The 14,232-nt window shown below is 28.0% G+C and overlaps 2 protein-coding genes across 3 annotated transcripts; both read left to right on the forward strand.

The window, feature by feature from the left end:
• The first annotated feature begins 558 nt into the window (after positions 1-558).
• LOC145194854 (uncharacterized) lies at positions 559-9,269 on the forward strand. Of its 2 annotated transcripts, XM_090070394.1 has the most exons (13): positions 559-695; positions 1,019-1,240; positions 1,368-1,401; positions 2,054-2,110; positions 2,509-2,598; positions 6,292-6,327; positions 6,614-6,660; positions 6,831-7,050; positions 7,775-8,016; positions 8,165-8,282; positions 8,411-8,553; positions 8,738-8,924; positions 9,073-9,269. In XM_090070394.1, the coding sequence occupies exons 2-13, from the start codon at positions 1,238-1,240 to the stop codon at positions 9,099-9,101; spliced, it is 1,206 nt and encodes a 401-aa protein (XP_089926520.1). In that variant the 5' UTR covers positions 559-695; positions 1,019-1,237; the 3' UTR covers positions 9,102-9,269. The 2 variants fall into 2 exon arrangements, with proteins under 2 accessions (XP_089926520.1, XP_089926519.1); XM_090070393.1 differs by lacking the exon at positions 559-695 and having other exon boundaries at positions 870-1,240.
• Positions 9,270-10,856: 1,587 nt separating this feature from the next.
• Positions 10,857-11,720, forward strand: LOC149880125 (uncharacterized). The gene has a single exon (XM_090069996.1). It carries the CDS (start codon positions 10,857-10,859, stop codon positions 11,718-11,720), a length of 864 nt encoding a protein of 287 aa, XP_089926122.1.
• Positions 11,721-14,232: the final 2,512 nt, after the last annotated feature.

Raw genomic sequence — 14,232 nt, forward strand, 5'->3', positions numbered from 1 at the left:
TCTTATAACAAGACGCGCAACAAAAAATTCTACAGCCATTTATTGATCCAGAAAAATATGTAAGAATTGCTATAAATTAGAAAGTAGACAAAAATGATGTTGGTAAGTGTAATCAGGTGGCGGTACTGGAAGCTTAGACTAAAGGGGGCGAAAGAGGAAGTCATGTTCCCAATTGTTTTAATCACATAATAAAGTTTACGGCCCCCTTTAAAAATCGGCCTTACCAAAAGAAAAATTGACTTTAAAACTTGCTCTCTACATAAAATACTCAATATATTACCTAAAATTTTGTTCCACCTCGAAATAGAAATTTGCATGCATAGCCACCGAGAGAAATTTCGGGCCCTGGGGAAGTTTTCTTAAGGGGCCCTCATGATCAATTATCTACCCAGGAACAATAGAAGCGTGCTCTAGTCATTGAAAATTAAAAATGAAAGTTAATTAAATCTTTTAAAAGTCAAAACTATTTAAGTCTTTTAAAAATGATCCCCGTCCACCCTCCCCTCTCGGCGGCCATGTTTGCATGGGCCAGTTAAATTTCGATCAAAGTAACCTAATTGTTGAATAAAGTGAAAGATATGATTCAGTAACTTAATCATTAAATTTTACGGAGGAGAGCTTAATATGAAGATCAACTATCATTTACATCTGTATTGCCCTCTCCTCCATAAACATAACGTCAGTACCTAAACCAGGTAATTTTTTAATTTACTTTTAGCAGGACCCTGTTTTTTAATTATTGTAAACTAAAGGGACCTCCTCAACCTAACCCTTTCCCCTAAAGTATCTCCATTGAATGAATTTCTAGAATTCCAAGGAAGGGGGATTAGGTTTAATAGTATACTTAATTTGGGAAGCACATATTTCACCCCCTCTTTTTTTGACCCTACTACGGTATTAGGTATTTCGTGAAATGTTACCGATATAACATGCTAGATATGTATTTACAGTTAATAAACTAGAAGTTATTGCTTTCTATAAATTGATCAAACTTATCTATAAGTGGTTGCATTTTTAGACTACACAATCTATTGATTATTCGATTGTATAGAAAGATATACAGAAAATATTTTATGTCAGCTGGTATACTATCTTCGTAAATTTGATCAAGTTGCGTGTAAAGTATACTACCTCATTTCTATAAGTGCTATATTACACATGTTAGCTAACAATTGAATATTTTGTTCTTGAAGCAGAAAACAATTCAGTCATAACTAAATCTGTAACAGTATAAAAAATGGTATGTATGTTATCCAATTATGTTTGTTATTACACACAGAAATGCATGTGCAAACATTATTTATAGTTTAAATATTTAAAACATAAATTATACAGTATTATTTAAAAAGGTTTATTCTCAATTCTAGGCAGATGAAAAATCTGAAAATGGAATTGGAACAGGTTTGTCTCTTTTCTCTATTTTTGTTGTAATAAACTATGAACTTTACCCATTTTAATGGTCATGTTGTGATCCTTTTTCTTTAAAAAAATCTAAAAATATGTAAACTTAATCTCTCTAAATTACATAAAAAATATGTAACCTTAATCTCTCTGAAAAAATAACAGTATAAGTAAAGTGATTAAAAAATTGAAATGTTGTAAAATACAAATAAGATTTAAAAGGAATGCCGTAAAGTTAGATATAATTTGACGAAGTGGGTGTTATAACCACTAAAAATATTAAAAAGTAAAACATTTATGGAAAGTTAAATTGGCTAAATAAAATTAAGCCAGGCAAAGAAAGTTGGCTATGGAAAGAAATTTGCCAGTTGAATTAACTTTATCTTAATGTGCGTGATGTATCCTGAACTGTGCTTTTAATTTTTAACTTAAGTTTATGTGCTAATTAGATTTGCTATTGCATACATTGTAAATGCAGTAATATAAGTTAAAGAAATGTTCTATAACTACTAGAAGCAATTCTAATTTCTTTGATAAGTTCCTGACAAATACTTTTATGTTCAAAAAGATTCAATAATTTACCAGTAGAAAAATATTTGTTTAAACAAAGATTTTTTATGCAAATGTGAGCCTGTTTATTTTTTTTTTTTAGGACGACCATTTCAGTTGAGGCCTTCAATTTTAGGATCAGGAACTAGTTTTAGTTCATGTGAGTAAAAGAATATAAAGTGTTTATTTAAAATATTAATATTTTGCATATTTCTATGTTTTATGCTTACCAATCACTTTTAAGTTTTTTTTTATACTAAAGAGATAAAAGCTTCTAAGCTTGTGACAAAGTGTATATGTTTAATTTAAAGCAAATATGTTGTACATAGAGGAAGAAAAACTTATTTTTTTTAACTTTTTTATATTTACTGCTTAAAAACAAGTTTACATGAGTGATACTCAAAAATGGGTAATAAGTAAGCTGATTGATTTGGTTCTCAATTTCTTTTTACTAAAACAAATTGAGAACCAAATCAATCAGCTTACTTATTTTTTTTTACTAAAAAAAATTGAGGGACTAAATTAAGAAAAAGTTCTTAAGAATTTCAAATTTTTTAGTTGCTAAAGATTGTCCATCTAAAGGGTTTGCTTTAAGACCTTCTGCTTTGTCTGCTGCTGCTGAAAGTATTATAACGACCCCAAAAACTGGTAAGCAATTAATTTTTTCAATAGAAACCAATAAGGAATATTTAACTATGATCAATTGATCTTTTACTAAGGTTTTAGGGTTTTAACATGAACAACCTCAGAACCCTCCTCCTCTTTATTAAGTAACGTAAAGTCCAACATGCAAGTTTTCTCCCAGAAATTTTATTGATTCTCAATATTGATTATATATATATATATATATATATATATCAAGAGATATCAAGTTATTGATATCTCTTGATTAATTCTAGTAATTGGTCATTGAACATTTAATCTCTTAAAGTCTGATTTTATATCCAATTTATGCACAAAGAAACTTGTAAATATATATAAAGCTAGATTATATATATAAAGCTATTGAGTTTCAGACAGAATCAGACAGTAAATAAACTGCACATAAATCTATAACTAGTTTGTAAGGTTAAAATAAGAAAGAAATACTTTTATTCTAATTTCCATTCCCTTCTTTATTCTGCTACTATTCTATTTCACACCCTCCCTTCCAACGTTCTGACTTTTTTTTTTCAACTGCAAGCTAAGTGTTATTTTGTTTATCATCAGAACGTACAAGTTTATTACGTATTGAAAAGTTACTTAATAAACAGTAATTATAAGCAGTCATATTAAACCTGAATCAAGTAAATAAATATTTCTCGAGATCAATTTTAGTTAAATAAGTATAAAAGTTTAAAAGAAATCAAAATTATAATAACTATGCCATGTAAACTATTATGTAAATGCAAAATTTCAGTTAGCTCTTGAGATGATAGTTCATCACATCTTCCTGCTACTAATTTAACTTTTAAAAACAAAATTTTGCACAAAGCATGTGTTTATGGAACCCAGAAAATGTATTTATTATTTGGCCGAGTAAAAGTATTTGAAGAAATAGATTGCTTCATGAACTTTACATCTTAATTTTCTTCAGATGTTTGAACAATATTGCCCAAAAACCATTTTGTATCATAAATGCATTTCTCAGGTGAATCGATAGGATCTGTTAATAATTGTAAACTTGCCCTTCTACAAGCTTCTTGACAAAGCCTCCAACACCATCACAGAAACTCTTTCTATATGATATAGCAAAAAAATGCCATTCTGCAGAAACCTCATGATCTTTTTGATAATAATAGCAGCAGGTATTAAATGTCTTTTAGTTTTTGTATTGGTACTTGCATCAAATTAATGAAATCAATAGTTAAAGTTCTTAAATTTTTTAATACTTCATAAATGAAACAATGAGCTAAGTTTGTATTGCTATGCAGAAGATAATGATGACACTTTTATATTTTATGTAATTTTCTTCATAACGTAAAAAATAAAAAGATTACAATGTGACTTGATTGTTGTTCCAATGGAATCCTTTTATTGCCACTTGAATTAAAAAACTGTAATTTTCAGCAAGTTCTAGTAATATTAAAATACGATTACATGGTAATGTGATTTTAAGATGCTGCAAATATGCTACTTCATTTTTGGCTAAATAGTGATGGCTTGTTAGTTGGCTTATTTTTTAAAAAACATTTTCAACAAAATCATTTACAGGAAGACTGGAACTAACCTACAACTTTTGTTATCTTCTAAAGAAAGCCTTTTTTAAAAATGTTGTCTTTAATGTATGAACATGTTTTTTGCTTCTAAAGTTTATACGTTAAGAATTTCAAATGACCGCATCTCATGAACCACAAAAGGTTTAAAGCTGAAATTTACAGGATTTTCTTTTCTCATTAATATAAATCAATTTTCACTGTAATCTAACCCTTTTATGTATGGTTTTTTAATTTTATGTTTTATCTTTTTTTTTAATGTTTTTTATTTTGTTGATAATATTAGTCAATTTTTGCAAATTCAAACATTTACCTATCAATGTTACTTTTGTTATCTAATTTTTTATATTGATTATTGATAATCAATGATTCTATTTAATTATCTAATTTTTTGTATTGATTATTGAATAAAATATGATACTGCTATTGTTATTAAAACATGATAACATAATGTTATATTAAAAGGTTTTATATGAAAAATTTATACTAAGACTTTAAGTTTTTAAGCACTTTTGTTGCTTTGATAATTTGATAATTTAAGTGCTAAATAACACTTTGAATAACACTTCACTCATCAAAGAAATCCTGTAAATCATATATTAAAAAAAAGATAAAATGCAAAAAACTTTTATTTCTTTTTCTCTTTATATACTATACTGTTATACTTGCTGTTATATATTATGGTTACATACAGAATAGCTAAATAACTTAATCACAATTCCAAGTTGCCAAAATATTTTATCTCTAAAAGAAACTCAGCTGCCTACCATGCAGTTGTGTTATTTTCTAGCACACAGCATTCGGTAGTTAAGAACTGAAAGGTACAACTAAAAATTTCTTCATAAAACCATCACTTTTTCTAATTAGTGACGCAGTTTCTTTTTCGAAACTTAAAACTTTTGTAATCCAACATGCTAGTCACCTAATGTGAATAAAGTAAAAGAATAGGTTTTCAAAGATTTGCCATAAAAATAAAAATCTTTAGTTTTCTATTTTGCAAATCTTCAAATTTTATTTAGTTTCAAGTTTGAATTTGCATTTTAAATTTTTCAATTTTTTAAAATCAGTAATAACACATGTAAAACCTCTGGAATCAAAACACCAAAGTTTCTGGAAATGTTGTTAAAAATTTTGGTTGCTGACTCAATATTGCAATTACACTATTACAATAGATGATAGACAAGTAATTCTTTTTAAATCATTCAGACTTAGCACGAGTCAGTGATGAAGAAAGTAATTAAAGATCATTAATCTTAAATTGGGACTCTCATATAGAAAAAGCAAGTTTCACCAGAAAATTACATTAGCAAGGTCTAAAATGACGTCCAATACAAACAAAATATTGTCCGATATTTTCTTAACATTAATATATCAAGATATTTTTTTATTGGTACTTTATTATTGGCATTTACATGCTTAGATAGTATTATATTATATTATGCTTAGATAGTATTATATTATATTAACTTATCAAGATAAAACATTTTAAGATATTAACATTATTTGATAGTGATCGGATATTATTTTAAGCTCTGAATGAATATTAAACAAGTATTAGATTGAATAACAACTTTTAATATCAAATTTTAAATATTAAATGATATTAAAATAAAAAACACTTTTCTTTTTTTTAATATTATTGTTGATTTTATATTTTGTTTTTATATTTTTTTAATATTATTGTTGATTTTATATTTTATTTTTATATTTTTTTAATATTATTGTTGATTTTATATTTTGTTTTTATATTTTTTTAATATTATTGTTGATTTTATATTTTATTTTTATATTTTTTTAATATTATTGTTGATTTTATATTTTGTTTTTATATTTTTTTAATATTATTGTTGATTTTATATTTTATTTTTATATTTTTTTAATATTATTGTTGATTTTATATTTTATTTTTATATTTTTTTAATATTATTGTTGATTTTATATTTTATTTTTATATTTTTTTAATATTATTGTTGATTTTATATTTTATTTTTATATTTTTTAAATATTATTGTTGATTTTATATTTTATTTTTATATTTTTTAAATATTATTGTTGATTTTATATTTTATTTTTATATTTTTTTAATTTTTTTTTTTGTTTTGTTTTGTTTTGTAAAAAAAAAAAAGTTGTCTTTTTTTTTTGACAGAAACTCGAAAAAGGACAATGGCTGAAAATGTTGAAGGTTGGTTTGACCTATTACATGTTGTAGGTTTTACAAAGTGCTTAGCTAAATTTGAATGAAAATTTAAATATTTCATTCACCTTTAATAAAACTTTAGAAATAGCTTTTAGAAACATTGTGTCACTTTAGAAATATCTTACAGACTTAGTCACTTAACTGTTGAAAGGAGTTTTATTTTTGCCATATTTAATGGAACTAAGGTTTATCTCTTTTTCAACAGAATATGTAAAGTTGTGATAACTTTAAATTTATGATGTTATTAATGTACAATATTTTCCCCCCATAGACACAGAAGATGATAGTATAGAGGAGTCAAATAAAAAAACCAAAGTGGTCAGATGTCATCAAGACTAAGTTTTATTATTTCTGTTTAAATATTTTTGTAGATTTGTTATGGAATTTTTCAATTACAAATTACAAAAGAAAATTATAGAAACTTTAAAAAATTTCACAAAATCTTAAAAAAATGCTCTCTTATTTTAGTTACTATTTCACTTTTTCAGATGGGTTGTCAGTATACAGACTCCTTGAAACTCACAGCAAATAAATCTACTGAAGAAGGCTTAAATGATGTTGTAAGACATCCCACAGGCATAGGTACTTTTGGATTTGCTAATACCGTAACCAACAGCGATTTAGAAAATAACAATAAGGATAATAATATCCCAGTTAAGGTTCCTGACTACTTCCGTCAGGGTTTAGAGAATGGAGGGAAGAAACTAGGTAAAAATTGTTTTTATTGTTAACATTCAAAATGTGAAATGAAAACCAACAATATTTTTTTCTTTCATTTTTTTTTGAATTATTTCATGGATCATTAGCAGCCATTGCTGTTATCAAAAAACTGATTTTAGTCAAAACTATTGTTTTAAAAAGAGAAGTCATTCTCAATCTTATGTTTGATATTGTTTGGTAAAATACTCATACTAAATTAAAATGGTGTACAAAAAACTTATTTTATATAAACATTTTTGAAAAAATTTTCAATAGAAAAAGTTGAGAAATAAGAAGAACTCGAGCCAAAAGGTTTTGATGAAGTTTTTTGCTTTACAGTTTATTTACCACCATCATTTATAATTTATATAGTATCATTATGCAAAACAATTATTTTGACTAATGTTGAAATGTTAATCGCACAGTAAAGGAATAAATAGACTTCTTAATAAAAAAATTTTTTTAAAGGTATTCTTCAACGAAATGAGTAATCAGTGGTAATTATTTGTTTTAGAAGCTGTATACGCAAAATATATTTTTTTATTCGATGTAAGGGATGTATTTAAAATCTAGTGTAAAACATTTTTGAGCACGTAATATTCAAGTGACGTATCGTTGATATAGACTTAGCATCTCAATCAAATATAAAAACTTGCAATCTTTTGAATGAATACAAAATCAATATTGTTTTAAATTTTTAGTATTATCAAATTAATAAAGATAATTTTTTTAGAATTTGTTTTTGGAGCCGCAAGCAATGACGGTGGAGCCAGCAACGCTGTTGATGGGTTCAAATCATTAAGTAATAAAACATCCGATGACTCCAATCACATAAATAAAAATACAGAGGGGCAAGATAACCATAAGCTTCTTGAAAACGCTGATGAATACCAAAAATCGAACTTGGAAAACAAACAGCGTTTTGAAGAAGTGCAACAATACACTGGAGAAGAAGGTGAAAACCACGTTCTTCAGGTATCTCTCTGTTTTTTTGTTTTTGTTTTTTTTTTTAAAGAGATTTTAATCTCAAAAAATCAATAAAAGGTCAATCTTAAAACTGGTAAACAGTTATGTCAATTTAACGTTGTAAAGTTTAGATTTTTAAAAGAATATAATTTTGTAGGTTATATGCAAGTTGCACGAGTTCAACAACAAAACTAAATCATGGCAGGAGAAAGGGCGAGGAACATTAAGATTAAATGACATCTCGCAGTCTGAAGGACTGTTCCAATCAAGAATAGGTTACTACTTAACGTGTGTTGCTAGTAAAAAGTTAAAGAAGTTAAAAAAAAATGTTTAACTTTTGTAGTTTTTAAAAAAATTTTAAACAATTTTAGTCAGACATTCTTTACTTCTTTGGGGCTTTTAGTATTTCGAACCCAAGGTACAAATATTGTCCTTTTAAACACCATGCTATGGCCCGAAATGTGCTGCGAAAAGGTTCGTGAAAAGAATGTGCGTATCAGCGGTATTGCGCCTGGTTCTCATGAAGTGAAGCTCTTCTTACTTAACGTAAGTTCCTTTTTTTAAATCTGAAGTCTAAAAATTAAAAACAAATTTTGTTTGTCGAGCGAAGGAGGAAGGTGCGGGAATGAAGGAGAAGTGTTAGCAAGCCCTTTTTTTTGTAAGAAAAAAAAAAACGGTAAGGAATTTTTGTAAGTTAACTTGTTTTAAAATGTTGATTTTGGTCTTAAAGTGTGGACCAAAAGATTGTCAAAAAATGTTTACAGCAATTGAACGGCGTATCGTAGCTTTAAAACGCAATAAAGACCATTATCCTTCTGTGAAGCATACCTCAACTCTTGAAAATTCTGATAATGTTCTTCCAAACAACCAAACTATTACTGAAACCACATCGAACATACCATCTTCAGCTGTTTCTGGTAAGTAACGGTCTTTGAATAATGCCTGCTTATATTTTCCATCATTTAAAATTCGTTTTTGTTAAATTAACTTTAATTTGCAGTTCTAAAATTAAAATCTTTTAAAAAAGTTGATTTTTTAAATATTTTTTTATAAAAATTGCGTTAGATGAGCAGTCCAAGGATGATGTATATTGACCAGTCGCTCGCTCACACTAACTTGGTGCAGTTTGTGGTCACCTCACCTCAGATTTTTTGACTTAAACTATTATTTCCATCTCACATTTTTGAAGAAAGCAAAAATGGTGCAAAGTTCATGCAAATTTTATTTGTAACGATCGCTCTTAAGAGAATCTCTTCGTTTTTTTTTGTTTGTTTGTTTTAAATATAAAAGTAAATGCTTCAAATGAAGAAGAGTTCGCTTTAAATTTACTCTATCTTGTAAAATTTTAGAATAATTTGCAAGGGATACAAAAATTTTAGAATAATTTGCAAGGGGTACAAAAGTTTTAGAATAATTTGCAAGTGATACAAAAATTTTAGAATAATTTGCAAGGTATACAAAAATTTTAAAATAATTTGCAAGGGATACAAAAATTTTAGAATAATTTGCAAGTTTTTTACCTTTCTAACTCAAAAAGGAAGTTTTTGAGCATCTGGAGTTTTGCAAGACCAAGGACTTATTAATAGCATACTTAGCAGCTCTTGTTCACAAAGTAATGTGGTAATGTAGTTTCTTACTGAGGGGGATAACATCTCGATCTCTTAAATTCAGTTTATAATTTCTGGTTATGACAGATAAATAATTTTTGGTTTTAGTTTTTATCACCCTTTGTATCAAAGAGTGTGTGTATAAGTAAGTTGTAACCCTTGCGCATAAATTTTCGTTTTTTGAGTTTTTAATTTGTCTTTGTCTACAAAGAAAAAACTTAATTTGCAATCTTTATTAAATGAAAGTACCTCTGCATTAAAGTCGCCAAAAGAATCTATTACTCAAAATTTACGCGGTTTATCAACGTAAATTGGAGAAATTTCACATTCGCGTAAAACGAATTCAATGTAAATTTTAACACGCAAATTTCGAGAAAAAGGTTTTTCTTAAAAATTCTTATCACAAACTTTTTCCAAAAATTATTCTCACTGCAATTAGGCTGAAATATTGATTTATATATGGCTGATATATATTAGAGCAAGTTGATATTAAAACCTTTTGTTTTTGTATTATGGATTTGTTTTTAAAAAAGAAAAATTTGGTAGTTTCCTCCAAAGATTTATCTTTATTTTTCATTTTTGGTAAGAAATTAAGTTTAAAGATTAAAAAAGATTTTGTGAAAAAGTCTTCAGCATAAAAAAACATTACAGAATTACCAAAAGAAAAATCAATGGTACAAATACAAATTTCGAGATTCCAAAAAAAAAAATCCTAATGCTCGATAAAACACTCAATTTATAAATAACCATCGAAAAAAAATTATTGACAAGTAGAGAATGTCAACACTCGACTATAACAGCAACAGCTCCCAACTGTTGTAGGGAAGATCTTACTCAATTTGTTTAACCTCGAGTTGGGGCAACAAAAGCACCTTCGCGCAACGCCTGTGGAAGTATTTGAACATACTTGAACAGTATTAACGTATCTGTAACTAAAGAGAATTATAAAAGTCATAAAACAAGTAATTAAAAATTCGGAGAAAAATTTTGGATGTTGTAATGACAGGCCTTCTTTACGCTATCTAGTCAACGTATCATTACGTAATCTAGTATTGTATGTCCTGCAATAAATTGCGCGTCATCTCTCTCAGCATTTTGCAATTATGTTGCATGCTAATCTCATTCCGCCAAAACATTTAATATATCCTCCTCAACTACTCAGAATTACCAAGCTCTCCCTACACTGATCGCGTAGCGGATGTTACAAACGAGGTTGTTTTGTCAGACTTCATCGTGAAATTTATGGAAAACGACAGTTTAGGCAGAGTCGTACACAAACATCTTGCGTTGTGTGATTTTATTGAAAACGGAGCTCGTAATCCGTTGGCCATCGAATTAGCCAAATCCCAAGCTGCAGCTGTTGACTATGCTAAAACTGGAATACTTCCAAATGTTCCTTTGGAGGCTATGGAGCTTGTTAGAAAGAACGGTTTTCCAGATTTTGTGGACAAAAGCGAGTGCTACAGTTCAAACAAAATACTGGGTTATCTCTATCGCAGATGCAAATCTATCGGCTTTAACTTCGAGGTAATTAGTAAAGATAATATAGAAAACGCTTTAGATTTTAGGCTACAGGTGGACGGTTACCAAGAGTACTTGGGGGATGCTTTAGAAGTCTACATCTGCTATGATTACAACATGAAAATGATCATGTCAAAGTTCGACTTGAAAGTTGAAGCAGACGTGATTTTAGGTTGTGCTACATTTGCATGGAGCACCCACCTTGATGCCGATCGAGGAAAAGCAACAAAGTCGATTGCTGAATGCTACCAAACTGTAGTGAGGAAGTTTCGAGAAATATTTTTTAGCGATGTTACCGATGACGTTTCTCGAGCGAAGAAAGCTTGCGCATGGTATAACTTAGTTAACAACAATGCAATCAAAGTTCACGGAAGTAAACATAAGATGTTAAGTTTTCCTTGGGTTGTTTGTGATGTTCTCTGTGAAATCTTTTTAAAAAACCAAAATCAAAGACCCAGCAGAATGTTTGTTGATATCGGTTTGTCTGCTCTTAACTACTTCAACAAACACTCGGCGTTGTTATTGAAAAACATCATGGACAAAACGAAAGTGTTGAACATTGTAAATCACTGTATTCAAAGGTAAGTTTTTAAGTTTTTGTCATACTTTTTCTGCTGAAAGAAGATCTTTGTTTAAAAATAACTTTACATTCTCTGTAAATAAATTCTCTTTGATATATATATGTATATATATATATATATATATATATATATATATATATATATATATATATATATATATATGTATGTATGTATGTATGTATGTATGTATGTATGTATGTATGTATGTATGTATGTATGTATGTATGTATGTATGTATGTATGTATGTATGTATGTATGTATGTATGTATGTATGTATGTATGTATGTATGTATGTATGTATGTATGTATGTATGTATGTATGTATGTATGTATGTATGTATGTATGTATGTATGTATGTATGTATGTATGTATGTATGTATGTATGTATGTATGTATGTATGTATGTATGTATGTATGTATGTATGTATGTATGTATGTATGTATGTATGTTAAGGGTCTGCGTCTCGTTATTTTTTTAAATCGAGACGAGACGAGACGATCCTAAAAGCTTTGTCCCGATTAGCGACAAATATCGAGACAATTTTCAATTTTCAGTCGAAATTCGGGACGATACCGAGACGAGACGAGATGTCCCGGACAAAAAAGGAGCTTTACAATTTCCCGGAATTTACATCTTTTTAACGAGACATAACGAGACATAACGAGATATACTAGTTAATCTTTAATGTGAAATTTAAATAATGAATTTCTGACACAATTACCATTATTTATTTCAGCTGCTATTATTGATATTGTTATACCATCTACATAAACACAGCTTTATAAAAGTTAATGGTATAAAAATGGTAATAAAATAGCAACTGAAATCAGGGGGAAAAAAATATTTTTGGGATAGTATTTAACTTTTTCCACTAAAATATCGTGTAAGAAGTGGATAAATATATGTCCAAGGGCTAAGTTTCTGATCATTTAATATTGTTTACCGCCGAGGTCAGTATTCACTTCTAATGCAAGAGTTTGTTTTACACTCATATTTAAGGGAAAGATTTTATCCAAAGTGTCTTCAACTTTTTTGATCTATAAAACGTTTGACTTTTTTTAAAAAGTGTACTTTTTGCAGAGACTAACAATAGAGCATGATGTACAATACCTAGTTCTTTCATTTTTTCTCTTTTCCTTTGCTCTCTAAGGACCACCCATTGTTTATGGGGTTTTCCTGAACCAAAATGGCTACTTTTATTGGTCATAAGATTTTCTTGAAGCCATTGGTCTTCTTTTTCTATAAAAGAATCATAATTTCTACCACATTGTTTTAGTTTTTTTCTTCACTTTTGAAATAAATCTATCTAAAGTAGCATTAATTTATGTTCTATTTGCTAATTTCTTCATTTTTATTTGATTTCGTTAAGTAAATCCTTCCAAAATGGTAATTTATCCACTCCTAATTCACGTATATTCGGGATAAGATCTAACCTTTTTGTTGTTGTTGTTTTTAAAATCATTAACATATATCAGAAACATTTTTAAGTTCTCTATATCATTTTTCACTTTACACTGTTTAACATTTTATGTTATAACTTCTTTGACAATTACCACATTACGTTCCCTATAATGTTTAAGTAAATAATGTTACTTGTATATTAGACAGGAAATACTGAAGCTGTTAAGTAATGCTATTTCAAATATCTAGCACCTCTTGAATAGTAAATCATCATTCAAATTAAAACATTTAAACAAATTTCTAAGTAGCATATGATGATAAAAATGTTTCTTGAAAATATATTTGATATGTTAAAACAAGTCATATAAGTAAAAAACTCAAATTCAAGATACAAGTAAAAAACTCAAATTCAAAAAATATGTAAAGTTACAAGATTATCTTCAAAGTAAATATAGACTTTAACTTAAATTAAAAGTTCTCCATTTTTACTAAATAAAAATCTCTAATTTTTTAGATTTCTTTGAAAATAATATTAAAATTTTTAACTTCTTTTAATCATAAAATGTAAAATATAAGTTTTATTAAAAAACTGTTTTTACTTTTTAAATAAATGATCATTCTAATTTAATATTATTTAAAAAAGAGCACTATATTTACCAAAAAACTGTGAGGGTTTTAGTGCCATTTTTTTGCTGTTTTGAGTCACTGTGCGTCATTTCTGGCTGGCAAAACAAACTTGGTTGGCAAAAAATTTTCTTCACTGCGAAAGCGCGAGTAAGATATCTAGTTAATATTAAGGGTCTGCGTCTCGTTATTTTTTTTCCAGGAAACTTCTCGTCTCATTACGCTTTTCCCGGTTCATTTCAAGAAAAAGATTCCGAGACGCAGACCCTTAGTTAATATAATTGATCTGTCTCGTAACGTTTCGTTATTATCCGGGACACAGTTTTTAAATTCCGAGAAAGAAATTATGTCCCGATTTATAACTTTATTCCGGGATAATTGTTTCCTTTGTCTCGTTAATTTTTTCCGGGAAGTTTCTCGTCTAGTTACGCGTTTCCCGGTTCATTTCGAGAAAACGATTCCGAGACGCAGACCCTTAATATAATTGA

Source organism: Hydra viridissima, unplaced genomic scaffold, assembly GCF_058129835.1.
Source record: "Hydra viridissima isolate aposymbiotic clone 2 unplaced genomic scaffold, HvirCarnegie_v1 scaffold_13, whole genome shotgun sequence".
In the NCBI taxonomy this organism is placed as follows: Eukaryota; Metazoa; Cnidaria; class Hydrozoa; order Anthoathecata; family Hydridae; genus Hydra; species Hydra viridissima.